The sequence below is a fragment of the Lethenteron reissneri genome, chromosome 8, assembly GCF_015708825.2.
Source record: "Lethenteron reissneri isolate LAM-NWPU_2019-01 chromosome 8, ASM1570882v1, whole genome shotgun sequence".
NCBI classification, from domain to species: domain Eukaryota; kingdom Metazoa; phylum Chordata; class Hyperoartia; order Petromyzontiformes; family Petromyzontidae; genus Lethenteron; species Lethenteron reissneri.
In genome coordinates this window covers 892,608-918,888 of record NC_083786.1, presented here as the reverse complement: position 1 = coordinate 918,888, position 26,281 = coordinate 892,608, and the positions used below count along the sequence as shown (strand labels likewise).

The 26,281-nt window shown below is 50.2% G+C and overlaps 2 protein-coding genes across 3 annotated transcripts in view; one reads left to right on the top strand and one right to left on the bottom strand.

Moving 5' to 3' along the window:
* Positions 1-18,794, top strand: part of LOC133359512 (plasminogen-like) — a 63,637-nt gene extending 44,843 nt beyond the window's left edge. The window contains exons 11-19 of the mRNA XM_061577931.1: positions 2,113-2,231; positions 4,404-4,566; positions 5,638-5,795; positions 7,170-7,416; positions 11,782-11,856; positions 13,623-13,757; positions 14,852-14,958; positions 15,531-15,676; positions 17,001-18,794. Coding sequence (XP_061433915.1) covers positions 2,113-2,231; positions 4,404-4,566; positions 5,638-5,795; positions 7,170-7,416; positions 11,782-11,856; positions 13,623-13,757; positions 14,852-14,958; positions 15,531-15,676; positions 17,001-17,159 — 1,309 coding nt within the window. The 3' untranslated portion in view covers positions 17,160-18,794. The remainder of the gene's footprint in view (positions 1-2,112; positions 2,232-4,403; positions 4,567-5,637; positions 5,796-7,169; positions 7,417-11,781; positions 11,857-13,622; positions 13,758-14,851; positions 14,959-15,530; positions 15,677-17,000) is intronic.
* PALS1 (protein associated with LIN7 1, MAGUK p55 family member) overlaps positions 18,780-26,281 on the bottom strand; it is a 39,063-nt gene continuing 31,561 nt past the window's right edge. For both annotated transcript variants that reach the window (XM_061577943.1, XM_061577951.1), the window contains exon 15: positions 18,780-26,210. In XM_061577943.1, the coding sequence (XP_061433927.1) occupies positions 26,034-26,210 (177 nt within the window). In that variant the 3' untranslated portion in view covers positions 18,780-26,033. The remainder of the gene's footprint in view (positions 26,211-26,281) is intronic.

The following is a 26,281-nucleotide window of genomic DNA, read 5'->3' as shown; positions in this document are numbered from 1 at the left end:
GTGGACAAACCCCTCCCAATCTTCTTCCTCAGCCACGAACTTGTCGACGGGCCCCAGCCGACGCGGCCGTCCGGCCACTTGCTCTCCGTGTTGGGTGTTTAGCGGCGGCTGGCGTGACGAGGTTGGTTGCGGCTCTTGCCCGGCCGGCTGGTCGGCCTCCGGGTCCCGTGGCCTCTCCTCCCGTAGTACGCGTGGGGGTGGGGGTCCCGGTGCTGGCGGGCCCCCCATAGGGAGCCTCTGCAGTAGCTCCTGGAGTGCCCTCTCCACGCGGGCCATGCGGTCCTCCATGGGGTCCTCCAGGCGATCCGGGCCCCCTGCTGCTGCTTCTGATAGCAGGCCCCCTTGTTGCCCGGGATGGGAAGGATCCCCGGCCCCTGCTTCCTCTTCCCTTGGCTCTTTTCCGCGGGGATTCTTTTTTGTAGCCATTGTAATCCCACCGCTGCCACCAGATGTAAAGGGGGAGCCGACACCAGATTGCAGGGGTCTCGTCCTTTATTCCTTTTCTTCCATCCACACCTGTCCCCAGCCGTCCCAATATCGTTCCCACCAAAGCCCCCTCTTCCCGCCCGTTCTCCTCTTATATCTCCTCGATCACCCCTCCCACTAACCCACCTATTGGTGGGAATCCTTCCCCTGACACCCCTACACAAACATGATGCCTTGAATAAAGGTGTCAGTTTTTTACCAGTTTAAAAGGGTAAAAACCTACTACTATATTTTGCCACTGGTAAAAGAGATCTCATAGTGTAAATGCTTACCCCGAGCTCTCAATACTCTGATATTGCACTGTGTTTGAGTTGTATGCCTTCTGGTGTCATCTGGTCCAACACCAATGGGGACTAGGCTCTAAAGAAAGCCGTCTCGGGTGTGGACCAATCAACTTCAAGGACAGTGCATATTATTATCATTATCAGAGTTGCTTCTTTTTGTTAGCTTTTTTGACTACTTGTGTTGTGGTTATTGCAAACATGATGCCTTGAATAAAGGTGTCAGTTTTGTACCAGTTTAAAAGAGTAAAAACCTACTACTATATTTTGCCACTGGTAAAAGAGATCTCATAGTGTGAATATTTTGTTTACGTGATGAACCTTACTTAATGTGTCGGGTGGTGGGGAGTTTACCGACACATTTAATATTTACGTGATCTCACCCAAAAAAACAAAACCTCTTATAGATAGCGTGGTGAGATGTTGGCATTGCTCGTGCCGAAGTCCTTCGAGGTCGGTCGTTACGCACGTTGCAAGGGCCACGTTTGTGGATGGTCTTGCGGTAACGACGGTGTAACCGTTTATATTTGAGCGAGGGCACTCTTGGTCCACGCGGGTTTCTTCCAGTGCCGGGACATCGATGTCTTGAACCCTGAGGATCTTCTCAATATAATCGCAATTCACACCGGAGGTGCACTCGACGTTCATGACGGGAACAATGTTCACATTTGTTCATCCTTGGGAAGGATCGTTTTGTACCGTTGGTTGCTTATCAGGCTGGAAAACCTTCGTCGGGCATTCGGTTGCCGATTCGATGACATTCGTTGTGCTTTCCCTCGCAGCCGGCTAGACCACAAGCAGGTTGTCATCTTTCTCCTGCGTTACTCATGGATTTGAATAATGGGCACAGACGCAAAGGCTCAAAACGTTAAGCAGCCAGCAGCAAACAGTGCTTTCAATGATAGATAAGCATTAATATGTTTCTAGAATTGTGGATATGAGAGCTTTGGGGAAAAGATAATGGGAAGGAATTCTCAAGTGAAGCAGTGGGAGTGAAGAAGCAGAACGAGAAGTGTTGTGGCCGCCAGCATGGTGAGTGTGGATGGGATGAAAGAGTGAGCCTGATGAGTGAGCGGATGCATACGTGAGTGGTTAAGTGAGTGGGTGAGTGTGTGGGTGAATGGGTGGGTGAGCGAGTGGCTTAGTAAATTATAGTTGGAGTACATACGTGGCTGAGTGTGTTGTCACTTGCAGCGTAGTGACTGAACACAGTGTGGATGAGACGAAACAGTCAGTGTCTGGTAGAGACCTCAACATGCATGGAGGGATGAACGATAAAAGCTCACGGGAGCCATAACCACGGTGTGAAACTTGCCAGTAAGCCTCAGGAATCTGTATGTTCCAGGTTTCCCGACAAAGATCTGCGGAGCAACTACTGCCGAAACCCCAACCTGGAGCCTCGGCCGTGGTGCTACACCACAGACCCCAGCGTGCGCCTTGAGGCCTGCACCATTCCCCGCTGCAGTGCGTCCCCCGATTACCCCTTTTCCCTCACAGCCCTCTCCCCTTCATCTGCTGTATACAGTGCCGGATTAAGCTAGTGTGGGGCCTGTAACATATGTTATAAAGGGGCCCTAAATAAAATAAAAATCCTAAATATTAAAACACGTAAATGTTTAACTTGCATAGTCAAGTAATTGTATTATTTAATTTGCTACACAGCCAGATAATACGACAAATCGCGAACCTCAAATACCCAGTCGTTCATAAAAGTTGAAGGCAGTATAGTACTATAGTAATAAAGCAAGTGCAGAATCACTGAACCGGAATTGATAGCTTGAAAGCATAAAGCATTTAGCGCGGGGCCCTTGAAAGTGCGGGGCCCGTAGCATATACTAATTTTGCTACTAGGATAATTTGGCACTGGCTTTATGTAGTCACACCCAACACAGCGGTCTTCAATAATAGGAGTCTTTATTTCTTCGAACACGAGACAAGGTATTTAAAGATTCCCTTTTCTCCAAGCGTCACAAATTTCCTCGCTTCAACACGTTCCTTCGGAGTGGGCAGGTAGGAACTTGGTTGGACAGCGCATTCGTGCACGACAGACAGACAAATAATCCCTGGTGGGCAGTGTGGAAGCTGTTGTTCCTACTGTATAAGTGTAGTGTATAGTGTAGTGTGTAGGTTAAACGTTAAGTTTTATAAGGGCACCACGGGGTGACCAGCCTCACCCCACCCAGCCCCACCGCTCCCACCCCTCACCCAGCCCCACCCTCCCCACCCAGCCCCACCCCACCCTCCCCACCCAGCCCCTCCCCACCCAGCCCCTCCCCACCCTCTCCACCCAGCCCCTCCCCACCCTCCCCACCCAGCCCCTCCCCACCCTCCCCTCTCCACCCAGTCCCAGCCCCACCCCTCCCACCCCCAACTTAATTACCTTAAGGCTGGGAATGTTGAAAGAAACACGAGGCAAAAGATCTGCTTTTTTCTTTTCAAGGCTTCCATTTTATGAATGGAGCCACCCTCCCCAGTTCCATTTTGTGAATGAAACATCGCCCGTCTCCTCATTGGCCCGAGTCGAGGCGGTGCCCCCCCGCCCCACCAATAACCCCAACCCCACCCCCACCCCAACCCACCGCTCCCATTGGTCGGCGCCCCCGAGCCAATGGGAGGGCTCTGGTGGGGCGGGGCCATGCACGACAGACAGGCAAATAATCCCTGGTGGACAGTGTGGAACTGTTGTTCCTACCTGTATTATTATCTTTCCCCTCAAGCCCTTTGCCGAAGGTTAATTGACCTTCCGCTTTTTCTCGAGCCAATCGTTTTTTGCTTTTCCTCACGGATTCCAACCGTCCCCCTGTCAATCATCTTCAGTTTTCCACCCGTTAAGTACCAATCAGAGGGCTTGTTTTACTTCCTGACTATCCGTGTCATGCACGCCGTGTCTATAACGTTTGGTGAGTGTTTCCGGTTGTAATGAATCACTACACCGATATGACAGAGTTAGCCAAACATCCTAAAACTGTTTAAACTAAACGATTTTTTGTTATTTTACCAGGTATCCATCATCTGTCACGATCATGGCCAAACATCCCAATATAGGAACACAGAGCTTGGACAATTGTTGGAAGCACTGGTACTGGTTGCCCTCCCATTTGTCTGTGGATTGCCGAACTTTGGTGCAAAAACTCTGCACGTTACAAACTCTGCCGCAGCATTGTGCGTTGCAGAACAATACTATTAACATGATTATTCCAACACCGTGACATTGGAGAGGCATAGGATGAGGTCCGTGATGTGTACGACGATATGAAGAGTAGTGTTACCGATGGTTATTGTGAATGAGAGCGAGGATGGTGAGAACTATGATGGTGAACAGGTAAATTTGCAGACCTCCAATTGCGAAAGAGCATTCTTCACGAGATAGAGTTATTGAGAGCCCCCTGTAGAGAATATTTGGCTTCATCTTCCACGCTGCACAACGTCTTGGCTAGAGGCGGGAGTATTCACATTTTGCCTCAACATATTTGTGACTCGCCCATCGATTGCGGTGAATCCATTCATAATACGACTGCTGGATGGTCAGAGGTGGGGGTGGGTGATTTAATAAACTCACGCTGTAGTCAACGATTCAGACGGTTGTTTGGGAATGCAAAGGAAACGATTCGAACGACTCCGATTTCCACCCAGCAGATACGCCGCCACCAACGACCTCTACCAGCACCGTGTGCGCCAGAGGCCGTGGGGAGGGCTACCGGGGCTCCAGGACGGTGACTCTCTCGGGGAAATGGTGTCAGCGGTGGGACTCGCAGTTCCCGCACAGGCATAGCCGCACCCCAGAGAACTACCCCTGCAGGTAACCAGTGCACACAGCCGCCCGGAAGGAGACACGCACAAAGACAAATATTCACCGTGTGGCCTATAATAGACCTCACATGGCCTCAAAGTGCACCTAACCTGGCACAAGCGCTGTGGTTACATCGCCACCACTTAGTGTCTGCGTGAGAGTGGGGAGCAGTGGCGCAGTGGTTAGCACACTGCTCTGCGAACCAGGCAACACAAGTTCGATTCCTACCAACACCAAACATCAATGACATACCCATCCTGGGCTTCGCCTAGATCAGGGGTGGGGAACGTCCGGCCCGCGGGCTGTATGAGGCCCGTGAAATCATTTGATCTGGCCCTGTCAAGACAACCGAACAGACACACATTCAAACTAGGAGCAAACCTGGAAAAGCAGTTGCGAGTAGCAGCATCATCAATACCAGCTAACATCACACGCCTCGCCAAAGAGAAGCAGTTCCAGCCATCACATTAGGGGTGAGTTAATTAAATGATTGACCAAATATAACGGGCTAATTTTAAAGTTGATAATTTTGTATGGCCCGCGAATGATGTTTTAAATATCCAAATGGCCCTTGGCAGAAAAAAGGTTCCCCACCCCTGGCCTAGATCATAACTATTAAATGAGTGCCCGGCCCGATATGCACTGAGGAAACAAAGGTGAACGGGCGTGGTGATAACCACACCACCCCTTCGTGTGCTGTGTTGACCTGCCATAGTTGCTGGGCTAACTGTTTAGGCTACACAGGGGATCTTTTTCTTGGATCATTCATAAACATGCGTTTAGAGTCATTTGGCTGCAATACATTTCCATTTGATAAGCCACTTCGTTGAGCTATAATTGAGCTATAATTTGTGGCCAGGTCACTTCAGCGGGCCTTGCCTGGATACAAAAAAAAATCAATAAAGAACACGGAGCGGCGGCAAACGTGAGCAGCTACACGAGCAACGGGTTTCATCGGGCGCGCTTCCACTCCTCGCAGTTGCAATGCCGCGTGTGCGCGAGCGCTTGCACACGCAACGAGCCCCGCAGCACCTTGATCTTCCGTCCGTCTGTGTGCGTGCCGTCCTCGGTCGTTGCAAGCGGGCTGCAGGAGAACTTCTGCCGCAATCCGGACGGGAACAATGGCACCTGGTGCTACACGGTCAGCGCGGCGCTGCGCTGGGAGTACTGCGACGTTCAGCCCTGCCGCCCCGCCGCGCCGGAGCCGCCGTCGCCGCCGCACGACCCCCGCGAACCAGGCACGCGGACTCACCACTGCGCCACCACTTCGCACTCTCACACAACAACAGCGCTTGTGCCAGGTCAGGTGCACTTTGAGGCCACGTAAAGTGTCAAAAACTTGCTGACAGGTCACTGGACAGACCAAGGTGCTTTAGGTTGACTGAGATGACTGACAGATGCACCATCTGCCCTGTCTACTGTGCTTTATTTTTTCCGCCCAGCACTCTGCTCATTGTTGTGGGCGTCGCTCCTCTGCACCTCTGTTGTTGTTCCGGTGGCAGGAATTGATTTGTAAGAAGATCTGGAACTCATTGAGGCTTTCCTGGGTAAACAATCATAATAACTATTTTCTATTTTTATTTTACCAGGTAAGGCCCATTGAGCTAGGTTCGTAGCGCGCTGCGCTACGAACCTGGCGACCCGAGTTCGATTCCCGCTCACGGCCACCACCGGTGACGATTATTTGAACCGGTCCTGGGTCTCCTCTAGGTCGACTCAAACGAGTAACTGGTGTGGTGTGTGAACATCGCCACTGGGGGGACAAAGGCGGCCGGGCGTGGTGAAACCAAGTCCCGGGCAAAGCCGAGTAGTAAAGCTAGTCTTATATATATAAAAGGGAAATTTGTGAATGTGTCTGTTCGAAATGTTTAGCATACTTCCCGACATGCAACAAACTTGAAATTTGGCATGTGGGTAGCTTCCAGACTGTACACAAAGCCTAGCTCTGCGATCTTACATTTACTTGCAAATTATATCTCTAGCCCCGCCCACTTACCCTTGGGTTCTACCCACCTCAAACCAATATAACCTTTGGCTGCAGTAGCTCTCGCTATATTTCTTCCTGCCTCAGCAGTCCGCCTGCTGTATTTTTTCACCTGAAGACGATTGCTTGTGTTGCGATCGAAACGTCGTGATCTATTATTTATTTTTCCATCTACGTGAATTTACCGAAAGAACCAAAGAGTAGTATACACATACTGCTGAGCGCAGGCCCAAAGGCTTAGAATGTCAGGCGGCCAACAACACACGGCTATGTCTTAAGTTGATTACATTTATTAAGGTTACTATGATAAGAGATGATGATTATGGAGAGGGAATTCCAAAGTGAAGCAGTGTGTCTGTGAGTGAGTGAGGGAGTGAGCATTGTGACCTGCAGTGTGGTGGTTGAACCAGAGGCAGATCCATGGGGGGGGGGGGGGGGGGTGGTAATGATGTTTAAAGCTCTTCAAACAGGACCCTATACTCATTACAACAACAAAAACGTCCAATGTCCTGTCTCTGGCAAATAACAATACTCCTCAGATCCGCCGCTGGCCTTAACACAGGACAGGTGAGACAGTGGTGGCAGTGATGATGCAATGTCGTTTTATATTTGTTTGGCCTTCGGACAGTGCCGTCTCTGGTGCCGAGGCCACCGTGGCCTGCTGAAGACTCCCAGCCACTGTGGCCGCAGGGAGGGCCGGGCCTGCCACAACTCCCCGGCTCGCCGGCCCATGTTGCCCCGGGGCTTCATCGTTGCGGCGTCGCTGCCGCGGCTCTGTCCGATTGCCGCCAGCGAATCGTTGGGGGCTGCGAGGCTCGGCCCCACTCGTGGCCCTGGCAGATCAGCCTGCGAGTCAAGCTCACGGCCTTCAGCCGGTACTCACTCCTCCTCGTCGTGCACACACACAAAAACACATACACGCACACAAATAAAGACAAAGATCCAGCGTATAGCCTACACAGACTTTTGGGGCAAGTGCTGTTCACGAGCACCTATGAAGGCAAGTACGGCACACGAGGGGGTGGGTGACCAACACCACGCCCGGCTGCCTTTGTCTCCCAGTGACGACGTTTACACACCACACCAAGGTACTCATTTGAGGCTGAGTCGACCTAGGGGAGGCCCATGACCGGTTCAGATAATCGTCACTGGTGTTGGCAGTGAGCAGGAATCAAACTCGGGTCGCCAGGTTCGTAGCGCAGCACACTAACCGCGACACTACCGCTCCCCACCACACGCAAACACGCACACAAAACAACAACCGCCATTCGCCACTAAGTGGCGGTGACGACACCACGACGCTTGTGCCAGGCTATGTGCACTTTGAGGCCACGTGAAGTGTCGAACGCCCGCTGGCAGGAGGTCACAGGGCAGACCCAAGTGCCACAGGTCGACCACCTGTGCCCCCTATTGTGCCAACTTGCTGTGCTTTAGCCACCCGGCACCCCGCTCGTTGTTGAAAGCATCGCTCCTCCACCCTCCGTTCTTGTTGGAGGGCGACTGCCTCCAACTGCCCAGAGGCGTCTTTCACGAGCCTCCTCCACAGAGGCCGATCTTGACACCGCTGGTACCAGTCATCGGCAAGTCCACTCAGCTCCACATCCTCCTGTACCACATCACGCCATCACTTCTCTAGCCCGTGCCGTGCCCGTTTAGCCCCTTCTATTCGGCCAAACAAAAGCTGTTTAGGCATACGTGATTTGGCATGCGGGCTACATGACCCAGCCAACGCAGCCTTGCCTGCCGGAGGAGATCACCAATAGGACTTTGCCCAGATTTTTCAAGGATTTGTGAGCTCCTCACACCATCCAGCCTGGTTAAACCCAGGATGGATCGTAGGCAGGCCAGCCTAAATGTTTCCAATCGGCGAAGATGCTCCATTAGGGGGGTCCATGTTTCACAAGCGTATTGAAGGGAGGGAACGACCGTGGCTGAGAAGACTTGAAGCTTCGTGTGGAGTGACAGACCAGGTAGCTTCCACACAGTATTACGCAACCGATGAAAAGATAATGCCGCTCGACTGATTCTGCTGTCAAACAGGAGCTGGTCATGAGCACACTGCCCAGGTATGGGAAACTCTCCACTCTCTCCACAACTGCCCCATCACTGATTGGGAGTTGTGGGGGTGGAGTGTCCGATGGTACAAAATACCCAGGCAGGTGCTTAGTTTTGATGGGGCTGATGGTAAGACCCCACCTCTTAGTGGCACGCTCCAGTTTCAGCAGCAGCGCCTCCAACTCCTCCTTTGAGTGAGCAGCAATTACCAAATCATCAGCATACATAACGTGGTTGACCAATAGGGAGCCATCCCTTGACCACACCCGGGCATCGATCAGCCTCCCATTGTATCTGTACCAGATGGAAATTCCTCTAGTATAGCCATCAAAGGCTTCACGAACTATGTGGTCGAAAAATATATTAAATAATGTGGGAGCCAGAGGACATCCTTGTCGCACCCCAAGGTGAACAGGGAATTGCTCCGACTCCCGGCCATGTAGTTTTACCCAGGCCAGCTCACCATCATGAAGGTCCTTAATGATCGTGAGCAGAGGGTCAGGGACTCCGAAAGCACGAAGAACAACCCAGAGAGCCCAGGCCTACTGATGGTATCATAGGTCTTGACCAGGTCAATAAAGCAGAAATGTAGGTCTTGTTGGAATTCCCTACACCTCTGCTGTAGCAAACGTCTGCATAGGACCGCCCCATCCAGAAAACAACTTGGGGCTCCGCAAGCCTCTCCTCAGCGTGTCTGGCAAGGCGATATTTAATAATCCTTGCCAGGACCTTTCCAGGCACACTGAGGAATGAGATGCACCTGTAGTTGTTACAGTTTGTGCGGTCCCCCTTCTTAAAGAGGGGGACCACAAGGGCATCCTTCAAATCCTGTGGAACCCGTCCAGTGTTCCAGAATGTTGTTATGATACCATGTAGGGCAGTCTGTGCACAAACGCCACCCTCCCTCAGCATTTTGCTTGGGAGATCATCTCTGCCCGGTGCCTTTCTTGGTCTCAGACTCTGGATCGCCTTTAGTACTTCCTAAATAGATGGCATCTCAGCCAGCCACTCACAGGGGGTAACTTCTTCCTCCAATATTTGAGGCACCGCAGCCTCAGCAGGGTCTTCCCCACTTTGTCCCACGATGTTTCCCATGTCGAGGGATTTTCCCTCCCCCAGGACTTCACAGAAATGGTCTGCAAATCTGCAAACCTGTCCCTGGGAGTCAGATATTGGATCACCATTTTTCCCCGAATGATGGTAATAGGTGTGGCGCTGCAGGTTACTTTTTTGATGGAGTTAAATAGGGATTTGTGATCGCGGGCCATTGAGGCAGACTCCATCTCCTCAGCAACCCGCGACCACCACCCATCCTTCCAGCACCTCACGGCTCTCCGAACCTTCCGAGCAAAGGCTGCGGTAAGCCTCCTCATTCTCTGACGTGGGATGCTGTAGATGATGAGAGTGGGCTTGTCGCTTTTTCTCAACCATCCTGAATACCTCCTCTATCAGCCAGGGTCTCTGGGGAGGTCTAGATCGCGTACCCAAAGCAGCCACTGCAGCTGCCTGAGTCACAGTCCTAAATCTCACCCATTTACCCTCGACATTTGGAGAAGAGGGGGACGATGCCAACCCCAGCCGCAAGCGATGATGAAATTCTCGCTAGCAACTTTCATCAGCTAGCTGAGACCAGACCACCTTGGGCTTGAATGGGGTCCTGGGTGTACACCCACCACCGGAGAGGAATAATGGCAGGCGCATCTTACAGATGACAAGTCGATGGTTAGTGGGCAGATCAGCTCCACGGTAGGTTCTGGTGTCAAGAACATGGGCCTGCATCCGCTGTTCCGTCATTACGTAGTCCAGCAGATGTTCTTGCTTGGACCTGGCATGCATCCATGATGTTGTGTGGATGCGCCGATGCCGGAACAGCGTGTTGGTAATTACAAGCCCATGGGCTGCACAAAAATCTAGCAGCCTCCTACCGTTGTTATTGAGCTGATCTGGCCCATGCTTTCCAATCACTCCAAACCAGGTGCCAGCATCATGACCAACTCTGGCATTGAAGTCGCCCAACAGGATGACTCTATCCCGAGGGGCCACTTTAGCTAGCACCTGTGACAGGAGGTCATAGAAGCCATCTGACTCATTGGCCTTGCCTGTATTCCTCCTCGGATGTTCTTCTTCGGTGGGGGCATAAGTAACCACGACTACCACTCTTCGCCTCTGGTTGATGGGAAGGCGAGCCCAAAGTAGTCTGGGGCTTACCGCTTCCCACACCTCACCGCCACGCTCCCACGCCCCTTTCATTCTGTTGTTCAGAAGAAGAGCCACTCCCTGTTGTTTGGTAGTCACCTGCCCCGAGTAGAGGACTGTCCACCCCTCATGGTGGCAAGAGCCAGAGCCGGTCCACCGGATCTCCTGAATAACAGAGATCCAGGCAGTACCGGTCCAGCTCCCAACAGAGGAGTGGCAGCCTCTCCTCCACAGTGAGCGTTCGAACATTCCATGTGGCCATCCGTAGTGGCTTTTTGTTGTTTCTGGAGGAGCCCCGAGGGTAAAGATTCAATCTCCTGGCTCCGCCAAATGGGGTTAAGCCAGGAGACGTTATAGACGCCTGTCCCCCTGGGGCCTCCGGCTAAAGCTTATTAATTAGATATTTTTTACGTGGTTTAGTGGTAATTAATTGAAGGTGAAGGGGTTACCAACCCCTCGCACCCGTCCAGAGCCCCCATTTAGCCGCTGTGGTGGTTACAAACGCCCTGAGGGGAAAGGCCAATTGTAATTGGCCCTCCCCCCCACAGCACTGTCCACGACAACGTTACCCGTCCGGCACCACGAGGAGGTAGGGGGTTGTTTTTGCCGCACACACACACAACAACGACAAACACACACACGCACATACACACAGACACTCACAAGCATCCCATTCACAGCATCAGATGCACTTGGAGTCGGTGGTGGAGATACGTCCGGGAGCCTTTGGCGTTTACATCGACTCAGTGGCAGTTATAGGTAGAGCCAATTCCAAATTTTACTCTTTGGCCGAATATCAACACCTGCTTAAGTATTCCGCTGAATTCCAATTCAAATCCAATTATAGTTATTCTCAATGGATTGGATTTTAGTTTGGGGTTGCTTCCATCTCTCACGCAACTCACAACTACGCGCACCCACGCAACACGCACCAGATACACGTAACATACTGCACGCTGGCGGCCGGCTCTGTCCGCTGTGGGCTGCAGGGACTACTCACACGACTGCGGCGGAGCCCTCATCACCCCTGAGTGGGTCATCACGGCGGAGCACTGCGTCAAGCGGTGCGCTACACAGACACACACGACACACACACGCTACACACACACACGCTCCACACACACACATGCACTACACACACACGTACGTGCTACACACACACACGATACACACACATGCTACACACACACACTACACATGCGCGCTACATACACACACTACACATGCGCTCTACACACACAAACACGCATGCTACACTCACGCACACTATACACATACGCATGCTACACACACACATGCTACACACACACATACTATACATACACGCTTCACACACATGCTACACATACACATGCTACACATACACATGCTATACATACACGCTTCACACACACACGCGAGCTACATACACTACACACACACACGCTACAGTGGCTACACACACACGCTACACACACGTGAGACACACGCGCTACACACACACGCACGTGCTACACACACGTGCTACACACACACGCATGCTACACACACACACTCTACACACACGCGCCGGTGGCTTCGCGGTGCCAGGCGGCAAACCGGCCACGCGCGTGGCCTGTGGTCCAGTATTGTGGTGGCGGCGAGTGTTGGTGGATCGCACAGAGATCGTGAAGCTCCCTTCCCGTGGGCGTCCAGGTGCCGCCATACCCTGGTTTGCGAGAAGGTGGTACAGCAATGTGTAAACACCATCTGTTGCATCTGTATGGCATAAAATGTTGCCCCTCAGTTTAACAAGTAGGCTTTCGCGACCAATGTTATCCATGATAAAGGAGTTTTTTTTGGGTTGAATTACGTAATATAAATGTGTCGTTTACGTTCCACCACCCGACAGCCAATTAGTAAGGTAGTCACATAAACAAAACGTGACAATTAGTTACTAGTTCAGCACACCCTTGTTGGAGAGTAAACCCACAACATTTATTGAGTACGAGGTGTCGCTGGTAATCACAACAACCGGCCTCATCAGGCGATTTGCCAGAATTGTGGAGAAGTCTTCCTGTTTCAGTCTTAAAAAAAGAAACGCGAGAGTTTTCTCTGGTTTCCTGCCACATGTAAACAATCATAATTTGCGGCTAACTCATATATATGTAGTGACTGACTCAGAGACACTAAGAGTAGGAGGCACTCTGTTTATTAACACGGCCTGACAGTAACACTTGGCAACTACGGTTCCCAGTCAGGACAGCTGGTAGACTGCCTGACTGGCGACGCCGAGATGGTGAAGACGGAGACGACGGTGAAGACTCCAGCAGCACGACGGGGATCCCACTCCAAACGACAGCCCCGAGGTCCCCTCCAGGGGCCACTCTTATACTGTCAGCGTGGCCTGGCTCCGCCCCCGGCCACGCCCCCTTCTGGAACCTACGAGTGGCTTCTTGATGTGCCCCTTCCGTAACCTTTGCCCTAGATCCCTCTCTGGTTTATCACGTGGCCTGCTGTCAGTGCTGCTGTAAGCTGCAAATCCCCTTCTCTGCCAGCAGCCAGCACTATGTTGCTACGTGACCGATTCTCTGTCACGACATATATATAGAGGAACGCAGAGCTTGGAGGGGAAATGGGCGCTGGCTCACCACTGCCTTTCCTGCTTGCCTCCCCGCACACTCCGATTAGCACAGTTGGCTACGTGCGGTACGAAAGAAGTTCAACGTACACAAATAACATTGTCTGTGGTTCCTCCTGGTGCCTCTGAGTCGTTCTCTCTCTCTTCTCCAGAGCAAGAAAACACTGCGGTGGCGGCATGTTCCAACTTGAAGTAATTCTTGTTTGTGGTCGTCGTTGTTTTTGTGTGCAGGCCTGCATACCTCATGAAGGTTTACTTGGGAGCACACAAGGACAACGACCCTGAGCCGTCATGGCAGACGGCGTCCATCTCGAGGATCGTGGTCGAACCCGGTCACGCGGACATCGCACTCATCAAGCTCTCCAGGTCACGACGATCAGCGCGGGTGGCCGGCTCCGACCTGGTTGAGTGCTGAAGAGGGGCAGGAGTCATTCTACCACCTAGGGAAATATATCGTCGGATTAGGTCCCGTGTGTCATTAGTCGATGGCGAGAACCAGAGACCACAAACTAATCCCATAGAGATACGGAGAGATACATAAAGATACACAAAGATACGTTAAAGATAAGTCACGGTCGTGAGATTGTGGCCATGCTACCCAATGGACCGCATAGTGAACCACTGGTCTGCACTCCTTCAAGGGAGGAATAGCAAAACTGCACAAACCCTTTCCCGAAGCCATCTCGTGGCTTACAGACCTCGACATTAACACTTAGCTCCTGGACATATTGCCGCCACACGTAACCATAGACTAGAATCTAGACTTGACTACGGTAATGCCATGGTGGCTAGGCTTACAAGCCATTCCTTATCACGATTACGGATTGTAGCAGAATTCAGCTGCAAGGGTTCTCACCAGAATAAAACAAGAGGGAGCACTGGCAATTCTGCACTGGCTTTACAATCCTATCACTGATGTTTGAAGCACTCAGTGGAATGGTACCAGGTTCACTCATTAGAGTTATTGTCTCCACATCGGCCGCAGCAACCACTGAGGTCAGCTGAGAGGAGCGGATCAAGCTCTGCATTGCCAGGGTCGGGCTCATTAGGAGAGGAGGTGACTCTACTGGACATTTGTGAAAGAGCTTTATAGCTCATAGGATTCCTCCAGTATAAATATTCTCATTCTTTGTGTTCGGGCTCTGCGACTGTGGAACTCTCCACCGGATCGTGTCAGAGATTTTGCCCACACAAGGCTTGAGGCGTATTTATATTTTAAAACGTGCATCTCTTGTAAATGTTAGTTTCACCTTAACTTGTGTAGAAGAGTGGCCTCGAACCCCGTGGTAATAAAAGCGCCCTATAAACAAACATTATTCTCATTATTAGTACTCGCGAAGTCATTAGTACTTGCTGTGGCCAATACTCTCCGACAGCTGGCATTGTCTGCTGTCATCGTTGGCGCTCGCTGCTCCCGGCACGTGCCGTGCGTCACCGTTGTTGTTGTTGTTTCCGTGCAGCCCGGTGAGGATGACGGATCAGGTGAACACCGTCTGCCTGCCGGAGCGTGACCAACAGCTGGTGCATGGCACAATGTGCTACATCACGGGGTGGGGGAAGACCAAAGGTGCCGGCAGATCGCCCCGGAGCGCCCGCGCACCCTGTGGTCCCTTCAGCCGGCACCGCTTCCCGCTGTTTGCCACGTTAACTTTTGTGTGAAGCAAGTCAGGTTGCCAGCTCTTCTGTCCGCTGTACAACGGCAATGCCTATAAGTGCTTAACGTCACTCTCCTATGACGACTACCATGGTTACAGTTGCTGTGAACTTCACTCGTTGATTCCTCCTCCCGTGTTGAGGACACGGTCTACCAGACACTGTTGTTGTCTCTTCCATCACACTGTGTTCTCCCACCACACTGCAGGTCACAACAACACACTCACTAACCCACTCACCCTCTCACTCGCCACACTGCCGGTCTCAACAGTTCTCTCTCTGCTTCTTCCCTCGCACTGCTCCACTTTGGAATCTTTTGCCATCGTCTATATTTTTCCCAAGTTCTTATAATAATAATCTTCCTCAATTCAATTAACATATTCAATCTATTCCAACTCTGATCGTGCTGTACGTTGCAAGCCGCTTGATGTGTTATAGGCCACTGCTTGGCAAATGCGCTGCGTGCGTTTGTTGCGTTTTGTGCAGGAACTGGGAACGAGGGAGTGCTGAAGCAGGCCTTGCTGCCCATCATCTCCCGAGACGTCTGCAACCGCGAGGAGTTCCTCAACAACCGCGTGCCGCACACGCAGCTCTGCGCTGGCTACGAGCAGGGCGGCACCGACTCCTGCCAGGTGTGCCTCTCCACTCGCACGCAAAGATCCCCTGCGTAGCCCTCACGGACCGCTGGGGAAAGTGCTGCAAGCGAGCACTTGCGAAGGCCAGCATGGCACACGAGGCGGTGTGTGGCCAGCAACACACATGGCCGCCTTTGTCTTCCTAGTACTGATGTTTACAAACCGCACCAGGTACTCATTTTGAAAGACAAGTCGACCTAGGGGAGGCCCAGGACGGGTTCATATATTCGTCGCTGTTATTGGTCGTGAGCGGGAATCGAACTCAGGTCCGCCGGGTTCGTAGCGCAGTTCGCGAACCAGTGTGTAGTGGGCATCCGACACAGTCGTATTCAATATAGGAGTTTTTATTTCTTCCAAGGATTCCCTTTTCATCAAGCGTTCCGAACTCTCTCGCTTTCCCTTTATATATCCATGAAGCCCCATTCCCAAAAGTTCCCTGACCTGTTATTCATACAGTCAATCACCTTCCACATTTCCTAATGGATTCCAAATATCCTCCCTGTCAATCATCCTCCGTTTTTCGCACTTTCCATGTTGTATTTCTCCTCCAATCCCTTCAATTTCCTGCCTCTAACCAATCCCCTTTCAGGCCCGTTAAGCACCAATCAGGGGCCTTGTTTTACTTCCTGTCGGTGTCATGCACGCTGTGTCCATAACGTCAGGAATTTTCGGTTGTGATGGAATCACGACAAGTGCACTACCACTCCCCACACACACAACAATAGTCGCTAAGGGGCAGTAACATTACCATGGCGCTCCTGTCAGGCTAGGTGCACTTTGAGGCCACGTACAGATGCTATGGGTTGACTGAGATGACCAGCAGATGCACTCACCCACATAAGACGTTTTTCTTGGGTTAGATTTCGTAAATATAAATGTAATTTAACCCGCCACAACCCGACACAGCAAGTAATTGTAAATGTTGTGGGTTTACTCTCTAACACGCTGGTGTGCTGAAGTAGTCACAAATTGGCACATTTTGTTCACGCGACAAACCTTACTAATTGACTGTGTCGGGTGGTGGCGGGTTTAACGACACATTCATATTTGCGCGACCTAACCCAAAAAAAGCTCTTACGGATAACATTGGCCGTGAAATCCTACAACTATGTGTTGCACTCACTAGCACAGACGTGCAGGAAACAGCCTATCCACTCCCACACATGGAACAGGCAGCGTAATCCCACGTGACCGAAACAATCATCCACCGCGTTGAGTCCACTCCACACTCCGGTGCAATGTCTCTAGTGCAAGGGGAGAATGGCTGTGCGTTTAAACAAAATCAACTGTACACTCGAACCCGCGTGGTTGCTGGCTGCAGGGAGACAGCGGAGGCCCCCTGGTGTGCATGCAGGCCGAGCGCTGGGTGCTGCAGGGAGTGACGTCGTGGGGCATCGGCTGCGGAGACGTGGGAAAACCCGGCGTGTACACGCGCACGGCTCCCTTCATGTTGTGGATCGAGCGCGTCATCAACCAGTAGGGTCCACCCCCCCCACCCCCCGCGACCACACTTGGCACTACCAGACTCCCAGGGGCTGGTCCCAAAGCACGAAAGCCCCATCACCTGGCACACTTGGTATTGGCACTATCGTTGTTACACCAGGGGGTTATTATGAAGGAAGGCGCCAAGCTTTCTGTAGTTTCAGAGTCTGCTGTAATTTCACAGCAGGAGGCAATGTCGCCACTGCGTGTGATCACAACTGAGTAATGGGCAGTGTCATTTTTGCGAATGAAAAATGTGGACCGTGACGCCGGCACAAATGGCTGCACTCGTCTCGAACGACGTCGGGGGATCTTTAACCTCCACTTCGAAGCGGACAGCGCAGAGTATTTTTTTTATGGATAATAAACTTTTTGCAAGGAATCAAGTCTGCATTAACCACACGTACTTGTGGTGAACATGCAAACAAACATGCTCTGATAATATATGCATTGTCTTTGAAACTGATTGACCTACACCAGACAGCCTTCTTTAGGGCCTTGTCTCACCAGTGTCAAACCTATTTTTTTTCATACTTTGATATTGGCATTTTGTAGCTTCTCACCCCGAGCTATGAATGCTCTCATAGTGCATTGTCTTTGTACTGTTCGCCTTTTGGTGTTCTCTGGTCTGACACTGGTGAGATGAGGCCCTAAAGAAGGCTGTCTCTGGTGTCGGCCAGTTTCAAAGACGATGCAAATATTATCAGAGCATGTTTGTTTGCATGTTCACCACAAGGACGTATGGTTAATGCAGACTTGATTCCTTGAAAAAGGTTTCTATATAGGTGTTTGAACATCTTAACACCTTTTGATTTAAAGCTTTCGTGACTGCAGGGATTCATATGCTACGTGACTTTACCGAAAGAACCAATAATATCTTAACACCTGTTTTATTGCCAGAAAGGGTAAAACCTATTCTTATTTTTTCATGCTTTGAAACTGGCAAAAAAGGTCCCATTTTGATAATAAACCTGGTAGTAATAACCGGGGCGGCCTGCCTAATTCAAAACCACCGAACCTCTACAACAAGCGTCGAACATTTACAAACGCCGTTATATTTCAGTGACAGTCCATGAGAATGAACGAGGAAGTGACTCACGTTTGCGAGCACAACTTCATATTGTGCCCTAGGGGATGGTAGCGCTCGATGTTGCTGTTTTAGTCTTGGGCAATTGTTGGTATTGTTGGTTCTGGCTGCCCCTTCCCGCACGTTCGTGCAAACTCGACAGCGGTGTTCCAATTATAAGCTACATGAACAGCGCCGCTAAATACAAGTTCATAATTATTGTTATTTGTTGCTGTTTGATTTAATATGCTGTTTGATTTTTATTGTCAACAATATATGTATTCATTTAACATGCATACATTTTGATTGTGATCGTGGCTGCCATTTTCCTGAGGGCTTGTGGGAACTGACGTTGCGGGGTGTGTGACGTGGGTTCAAGCTGGGCGTTACGGTGTGTCAGGTGGGTACAAGCTGAACGTTGCGGGGTGTGTCACGTGGGTACAAGCTGGGCATTGCGGGGTGTGTGACGTGGGGACAAGCTAGGCATGAGCTGCCCTTCACACGCACAGACACCACGTGCAGCACAACGGCAACGAGGCAATGCACACAGAATAAAACAACGGGAATACTTTATTTGTTTCATTTGTGAAATTTCCAAAGGAGTTATTCTCTCAAGAGCTGCATAGCTGGATAATCGCTTGGAACCGTGGAATGATGAAGCAGCGCAGAGAGGTTCGGAACGGATTTACAGCGTCAACCTTAATGGAACACGTTCACTACAAAACACACAATGTGCTAACAACAACCCTTTACACAGTAATACTGATTCGTTTACATTTCTAGTTTTTAAAACATTGTACAAAGGAAACATACATTCCCAAATGCCCCTCGGTATGCGGTAACCAACGATAAAATGTTCATTCCAAAACCAAACCGCTGCAAGCCTCACTCACGAGTGTCCAATGAACGAGTAGTATAAGTCGGTTGATGCCATTTCACACGTCGGACGTGACGTGCGAATTTCCGCTTCGTCGGCAAACGACGCTCGATGAAGAATCGCAGCGTCCCGGGATTCATATCAAAGCCGTCTACGGCCATTCCGTCTATCCAACTCCAGAAGCTCTTGACGATTGCCTCGTGAGAAGTCATGAGACAATGCAAGAGACGCGACTACGTAAAAATATGAACAGGAATTATAATATGTAAGTCTAAACAATAGTAAGAATACACTTTATGAATAAGTACAATATACACTATTTTGCAATATATTTCAAATTAGAGACTCGAGAGTAACATTGCTATACACTGTACTTACATTCTATAAAGATTTTACACGAAGGAAGTGAACCTAGATGACCGCTCGTGGCAGTACGACTCGTGCACGATCCTCTGAAGCAGCGATGGATCCAGCAATGGAACCAGCGATGGATCCAGCGATGGAACCGGCGAGGGAACCGGCGATGAATCCAGCAATGGAACCAGAGATGGAACCAGCGATGGGGATGCGGACACGAGCGGGTCTACGTCCACGACCAGGAGCTGCATGAAGCTCTCGCGCTAAGTCCTGGGTGCTCTTTGCTCTCACAAAACGAGGAAGCAATGCTTTCTGAATATAAGCACTGCTACTCGCGGGGAAATAATTATTCCAAAACAACAGCGTTGTAGTTAACCGATGTCAGCCAACAACAACAAATCAAACAAATTTAGCAAGCAGGTTTTCGTAGTCGGTATTATGATTCATAGTTGCTTTTGGGGGTAGGACGTGAAATGATTTGGCCAAATCTGTGACGTAAGACCCTCAACAAATGTTACTGGATTTTGTCGTGAAGATGCTTTGGCACAGTTCCAAATTTAAATGTGAAAATTATTCTCCAAATCACCGGTGAGCTGACACGACAATAATTAATTGCCACGTGAAATAATCGTACTCTGTTGGACCATTTTGAGTGGTGGAGGGTCTTATAGTACAGATTTGGCCAGATCCTTAAGTTGCCTAACTCAAAAATATATTATTAATTAAAGGATACAAACATGGTTCCTCCAGTCTATCATATTTATTTCAATACAACACGTGTCTACAGTCAATATTAACAGCTATGCACGGTTATTGCTCGAACTGCCTGGTTGCGATATTCCCGACGGTCAAAAAGGTGACGCATCTGTGGGTTTCAACTCATCGCCTCATCTGCAAACAACCAGCCGTGAGCGACACAGTGCTAAGGTGCCAAGGAAGCATCCATCGTGTGGCCCGAGCGAGAGCCCGCGGCAAGCCCTCAGAAGGTAGTGGCCAGGCTTTGGCTACACGCAGGTTCAGCGCGGCTGAGAGTGAAGCCTCCTGTAGACGCTCACTGCAGGACTTAACAGTCACCGACGGTCGATCTTCATCGGTATGCACGTCAATCCAACTCCACGGAGACATTTCCACACGTTCCTAAATCCTTTACTGGAGAAGAAGGTTCTACAGATCACTCCTGGTGCGTTTGAAACAGCGCTGCAACTGTGATTCTGTGAGAAGCCTTAGGCGACTGAGTCAAGTGGCCATTTCTAACCCCCACAACGAGCGCAGCCAAACCAGGACGAATTTCTCAGCCTAAGTGTATTAAGACGGTGCAGTAAACTGCCAAAAGGTTCACCACAATACCTGTACCACAGCTCGGCACAAATACATTTCTGCTATCCGAACACAGATGCCGATTCCCGGACAGCAGGATTCGAACCTCGGTCCATTCTTACCGCGAGGCACAAATGCCGCAACATTTTCCCCCACTTCCGATGAGCACAGTTGTCTACGTATGGCGCGAAAGAAGTTCGACGTACGTCCAACTGCGCTTCCACCCTGCCACTCTAAACACGACAGTGACTGCTTCACGTCGAGAAGATGCCAATCGGTTTAATGTTGAAGACAATGTGTGAGCCAGAGAGACGACTTCACATCCCAATGCGGGTGGATCGAACCGATCGCGCGTCGCCCGGGGGTGGTGGGGGTGGTGGCGGTGGGGGGGAACTCGAAGCAGAACAAATCGTCGCAGTCCGTGGCCACTTATACAGCCACTCCCAAGGTCCCCAGGGCGGCTGCCCTGACCGGCACATGCAGGCAGCATCTTCAAGGTGGGTTAGAGTCGCTTTACTTAGAGAAGTCGGTGGGGGAGTGAGGGGATGTAGTGAGACTTGTTGTACGGCGGTGGGGGTGGTAGGGGTGGTGGGGGAGTGATGGTGGGGGGCAAACATTGCAGGCTGCGAGAGGGCAGATGATGGCGGGGGGAAAGGAACACGCCACAGACTGTGGGGCCGTCATCTGGGGCGCCGTTCTGTGTTTATACTTTGCACCAAAGTGCACGTCTTTTTGTTAACCTTGTGGTCTGGGAAATACTCGGCTGTTTTTAACAACTCAAAACGGCAACTAAAAACTTTCGTCAAAACCACCCACTAATTATTTCCAGATATTTATTTCGTTAAAAAAACCCCATCATCTCTGTGTTCAATGATTACATTATTGTAGCACTATCCACACGTCTCCACCTCAAGTATTGTGATATGGAGTTGTTTAACCCTCTCAGTGCAGGCGTTGGCCGCTGACCGGTTGGGCTAGAGCTGTTCCAACCAACGCATCTTGTCGAGGAAATAAAATGCGGCGATGACAGTGGGCCCAGCTGTGTTGATGAGAATGTCCTACAGAGGCCGATGTGAGCACGATGCTAAATAAACATCGGTGGGAAGAAGTTTTAAGCGGGCAGACAGAGAAAGCTGCCAGACTACCTGCGGAATCGACAGCGAGGAGACTAGACGGACTCAATAGGCGCGCATTCAACAGCCGTCGCAAGCTTTTAGAATGGACCATGACAAAAATGTAATGGACGGGTGTGAACTGTACTCGTGTGTGTAGAGTGGATTTTTCTATAATATTAAAATATTTTTTTAAGACAAGAATGTGATTTAGAATAAGCTTGACTTGTAATTCCGATTATGATGACATTTGTTTTTAACACGCAATACATTTGTATTATGTACATCGTTGTTTGCCGCCAGATTACGTCGTTCATTGTAGAGGGAATCAATAGGCTGGATTCAATGTCCGTGACGATAGAAACCCACTGAATGGATCAACAGGTAATGTATATTGCTCCGTCGCCAAGTACTGAAACGTCACGGCACACTGTGAAATCATGGTACGGGAGCCCTACTTCATGGAAGTGGCTCCTTAATCTAAAACCCGACTCATTTATCCAGCACATGCTCCTAGTCAGTTTATATTAGTTTGGCGCAGGAGAGAACTAACCTCAATGGTAATACAAACCAACAACAATAACTTCGTTCGTGTAAATTGGTGAAACAATACAACGGGCCTACATAGCCTGAAGATGGCCATCGTGAAGGCCAGGTTTTCCAGGCACATTTGCTCTGTCCAGCACCTGGTGCAGGCTTCATGGGGGAACTCCAATGACACCTCTTACCTACCATTTATCACTTGTTATTAAAGTTACGGCTGAAACTGAATTGAGACACACGAGGATGCGTAACAACCTATTGTAATAAATGAGTTTGAACTTGCGAGTACAACGCAGTTGCTATTCACCAACTGCGTATTCACGGCACTGCGCAGTTGCTGCTCGTTGTTGCTGCTCGTTGTTGCGGCGTGATGGTCGCTCAAGCGACCAACGAGGCCACGTGATTTTACTCGGACTGATAATGCTTTTAAAATCTGGCTAGACAAACCCTTCACATTTTGCATAATTTACCATTCTTTTATATAAACGATCCTCTGCGACAAAAATATACATACATCTTTCTTTAGGTAATCCGTTAAAAATAATATTTTACAGATGCCCGAAACCCAAAATATCAAAAATTTAATTGTTCCACAAAATGTTCATTGCATACAGTGGCAATGGTGCAAGATAAACTGTGTCTTGTCGAAGCATTCCAATTATTAGCAGCAGGAAAATGTTGCAAATCTGTAGCGTACAATCACGTTTGGCGGTTTCGCTGCCGGATATCGGCCACTCTTGCTGCTGCCACTGCCAATCGTGTGAACGCGGAACGTCAGCTCTGTGAGCCAAGGTAGAGGATGCGGACACAGCATCATGGAGCGGCCATCAGCCCAGCGGGGCCTCCACACCACCATCGCCGTCACCACCACCAACCCCAACCACTACCCCAACTACCACCGCTACCGCCACCACCACCTCAACCACCGCCATCAACACCACCACCACCCTAACCTCCATACCACCTCTGTCACCACTACCACTCAAACCACTACCAATACCACTCTAACCACCACTACAACCACTACCACCCCAACCACCACCACCCCCACCATCCCAACCACCACCGCCACCATGCACTCTCTACTAGCAGAGACAAAGATCCCCCATATAGCCTTAACAGACTGTTAAGGCAAGTGCTGTTAGCAAGCACCTATTGAGGCCGGCACAGCACACGAGGGGGTGGGTGGCCAGCACCACGTCAGACCGCCTTTGTCTTCCCAGTGGCGATGTTTTTATGCACCACACCAGGTACTCATTTGAGTCGACCTAGGGAAGGCCCATGACTGGTTCAGATAATCGTCAATGTTGTTGGTGGCCGTGAGCGAGAACCGAACTCGGGTCGCCGGGTTCGTAGCGCAGCGCAGCAATAACCGCTACACTACTCCCACCACTATCACCACCAACATGCTCGCCAAAGCTGACTCAAGAGACAAGACCAATAAGCAACCATATGCCTCCTCCACATATGCAAAAATATATAATTTTTTACAGATCCACCTGGAAATGCAGACTTTTAGCAATGGTTCAACACAAGCAAACTCTGGGCCAGTTTCGACATTCAGTGTGTCATCGGGCTTACTTGAAAAAAAGCTCATAAACTGTCAGATGTTTATAGGCAAAGACACTCTTTGTTAGATTTCGGTCCGAGATATGCATTTAGTTCAACCAATCTTGCTTAAATTAACCATTCCCAGAAGGCCGTGTGGCTGGTGGAATGCTCCGATTAGCAAGGCTGACTACGACATAAGTTCAACATGCATACATACAAAGTAAAGTCTACTTGTATTTTATGTGGAGGGACAGATATGGAAAGGGGGCACATCTTCCGTTTAGTTATTCTGTTACTTGTACTCTCCACGACGCTGACGTCTGCGTTGCTCGACTCAGCCGATCATCCCCCAGGGTAAAGATAAGCACCAGTCCTGTGAGAATCCCAGCAATGTGATCATCCAATGGAGAGACTGTACCCCTCCAGGGCAAGGTGGAATTTCCACCACTGGCTCAAAGCCACCAAAGGAGACGAGTGCCACCCCATTGCTCGTTTGAGCGACGAGGACATTGATAGATATTTGCTGCCAGGATGAGGGCTCTACAACGCGTGGTATCTCCACGTTTCAACGTAGCGGAGCACCGTGTATAAATTCGCACTACCGATCATCAGTACAAGATAACCATTACCGATCAACAGTACAAGAAAACCATTACCGATCGTCAGTACAAGATAACTGTGCTCACTTAGAATTCTCCTGGCAACACAATGCTGCACAGAAGACCTCTCATGGAAGTGAAACGGTTCTGGTACATTAATTGTAGTTGGTTCAATTCCTGGTGTTGCTTAATGGTCTCAGTGAGAAATTCTCATTTACCAAATGTGAAGTGGATGTTATAACCTGTAACTTCACCATTCAAAATTGTAAGGCATTATGTCATCATAGCAAATTTTAAAACAAGTTACTTGTCCAAAAGATATTGATCAACGTTTAATCATCCAATCGATTATAATAAAAAAAGCAAGAATGTCAGCTGGTTCTCAGCTGGTGTTAAATTGACAAATCAGTCTCGGTGTTGTAATGTGGGTGGCATCAACAGCCTTAGCCACGACGCTTTCTGAAGGAACCATCAAGGCCACGGAGCCCCTCTCTGGGTTGGTGACTCCCGGGGCTGCTGAGCATCACCAGGAAGCATGCGGGTGAACATCATCCTACACCGACGGTGCGGTGTGATGTCTACGCCCGAGTCATACACGCAAATGCTGATATGATACGCGCACCGGTGCTACGATCTGTACTGGTGTAATATAATAGGCCTTTGTGTTGATATTTTAAGTGCGGCCAATTTTGCATAGAGCCCACGTTTGCACCGGCAAGTAGGAGACGGGATGATGATGATTACACGAAGATTGAGATCATGGGAACTTGCTACATAGGGTTTCGTCGCCGATATGATTCATAATAGATTTTTGGGTTAGGCTACGTAACAATTTGGCGAGCTTCGCAACAAATTTGTTCAGATTATTCCGCGGCCTAAGGTATTAAAACACGTCGCCCTATGATATCCCAAGATTACTACCAGACTCCACAGAACGAGCCAATTTATACACATTTTTTTCCTCATATCAAGTTATGACTATCAAGCCAAGCAGCGCTTTCAACGAACATTGTAATATCCGGTTGAATCGTGGGTATGCCAACGACTCAGAAACTCTGTAAATTTGTATTAAAGAGTCCTCCGCGGCAGCGCTGTGCTTGCGCAAAAGCCAAGCGCGGTGCTCCTCTGATCTACGTGGTGAACAGGATGAACATGAGCACCCTTCACATTGACGGAACGATATTGCGACGCTACGTGGGATTTAGACTCGTGTGGCCTCGTGAAATTTGCTGTCAGCAGCCGTGTTAAGGCCAACAGCGGAGCTTGGGCAGTGGGAAATGGGGGGAGTGAGTGAACGGCCGGTGCTGTTGAAAGGCACCGCAATGCACAACTCGAATTCCAGCAGCATTTTCGTGAAAGCGTACTCTCGACAGCCATTCACACCGCATTACACGCATCGACAGCTATCCACGGTTGAGTCGGGAGGGTGGGGGGGGTCTCGAGGGCATGCTCAGCGCAGCCACGAGGACGGCACCCACTGTGGCTCAGTGTCCAGCTTGTTGACGTGCCGCAGCAGCTCCTGGTGGGCTTTGTCCAGGTCGGCGTTCACGATGATGCCATCGAAGTAGTGGCCGTAGCCCTGCTCCATCTCGCGGGCCTTTTCGATCACCTCCCGCAGCTCCTCTGGCTGCACATCGCACGCCGTCAGAAACATCACCACGTACATCGCCAATTTCCAGAATGCAAAGCGAGTGCAAT